We start from the raw sequence: 1,648 nt of genomic DNA, 5'->3' as shown, positions 1-1,648 counted from the left end.
TGTTCAAAAGGTTAATAATATTCTGCTCAGTATATATGATCTGCTCAGTATATGGTGATACAGGTAAGAAGTTTATTTAGAGGTATATTGCAAATACTAACCACTTTTATAGTGGATAATCAAATAAGTGTCTCTTTTTAGGCAGTATCAAGATTAATGTATTATAGTAGAAAAGAACTTCACATATTTGTCTGAGGAAAACTATGAGTAAAAAATTGCCCGGAAGTATGTCACATATGAACGCGATTTTGGGTAACACACGAAAACAAATTCTTGTAAGTCATCAGAGAATCAGTCTGTTTTATATCACCTATATTTACTTAATGCTAATTATACATAAATAACTCGAATAGATAATAACGGCGAAGAAGTAACAAGTCCAACACATAATAACAGCGAAGGGTAAACATGTCTAATGCACAACAACAGCGACGCGCGAACACAGACGGAGACTCACCTGCGGCAGCGAGAGGGTCGAGAGGGACCTGGGCTGGTGCGGCAGCGCGGGCGTCGCCGACTTCAACTTGGGCTCCCGCGCCGGCTCCTCGATGTCGTCGACGGACACGATCCTGACGGTGAGCATGCAGCCCCTCCGCCGCACTATCACCGGGATCGACTCCTCGTACGTGACGCTCTCCTGCCGTCGGGTCGTCCTCGACGGCAACGCGTCGTCCCCCTCCCCGCCCCGCTCGTCCTCGTTGCCCTCGCAGATGCTGCCGCTGCTGCCCTGCGAGTGGGGGGCGCTCTCGGGGCAGGACGCCATCGCCTCGTCGCCCGCCGAGGACCGACGCTTGCGACCTCGCAGGAGGTCCGCGTCGAGGGACCTGGCGCGGGCGACCTCGTAGTCGACGCTCGGCCCCGAGATGGACTCGGACCTCGTCTGCCGCGTCTGCCTCAGGAGGGAGGGCTTCGTCCAGGACCGCCGGCGCTGGCCGTGCAGGAGGTGGATGGGGTGGGGAGGGTAGGGGGAGTAGGGGGTGGCCCTTGGGTGATGCTCATCGGACCCCAGGCGGTTCAGGTCCAGGAGCCCCGAGAACCTGTGTAATGGCTGCCTGCCGTTCATGTTTCACAGGTAATGAACGAAACACCCAAAACACTTGCTTCAATTTAATACTTTCTCTATCAGCAACATTCTTCTTTACACCGCCAGTATTAATTACTTATCTCAAGAGAAAACAGCACTGCCACAACCACACACTTACACAAAAACACCGCTCATGCTCCGTTTCCTACAGACTAACATTTTCTTTAGTCTCCCTCTCAGAACATCGAGCGACACGAAAACGTCAAGCAAAAGGCTCACACTGCAAAGATTCGAAACACTGCGGTTCACTGGTTCGACTCTCGGCATTATAATACAAGAAACACCATCTTTGGACAGAAGTTCACTCACTATCCTACCGCGGAATTTAATGCCAAGAAACACCTGGGATGAACAAAGGGAAATATTAAAGAAAAGAAGATTATGCCAAGGTTCTCTCATAATGGACAAAGGAACAGCGTTGGAATACCATTGTCTCGAGGATTTGGGTTTTCGCATTTACGGCTTGAATTCACAGCGGTTCGTTTTGCAGGATTCAGGTAAATGAATATATGGCGAGTGGGTTTATCGTAGGCTTTCATTTTGGAAAAGCTATCAACATTTAAT

At 49.7% G+C, this 1,648-nt stretch overlaps 1 protein-coding gene across 1 annotated transcript in view; it reads right to left on the bottom strand.

Annotated features, from left to right (window-relative positions):
• Window positions 1-1,648, bottom strand: part of LOC119586777 — a 41,163-nt gene that overhangs the window by 570 nt on the left and 38,945 nt on the right. The window contains exon 2 of the mRNA XM_037935498.1: window positions 458-1,426. Within this exon, the coding sequence (XP_037791426.1) occupies window positions 458-1,063 (606 nt within the window). The 5' untranslated portion in view covers window positions 1,064-1,426. The remainder of the gene's footprint in view (window positions 1-457; window positions 1,427-1,648) is intronic.

The sequence above is a fragment of the Penaeus monodon genome, chromosome 22 (genome assembly GCF_015228065.2).
Source record: "Penaeus monodon isolate SGIC_2016 chromosome 22, NSTDA_Pmon_1, whole genome shotgun sequence".
Lineage (NCBI taxonomy): Eukaryota > Metazoa > Arthropoda > Malacostraca > Decapoda > Penaeidae > Penaeus > Penaeus monodon.
This window is presented reverse-complemented; position numbering and strand designations above follow the sequence as displayed.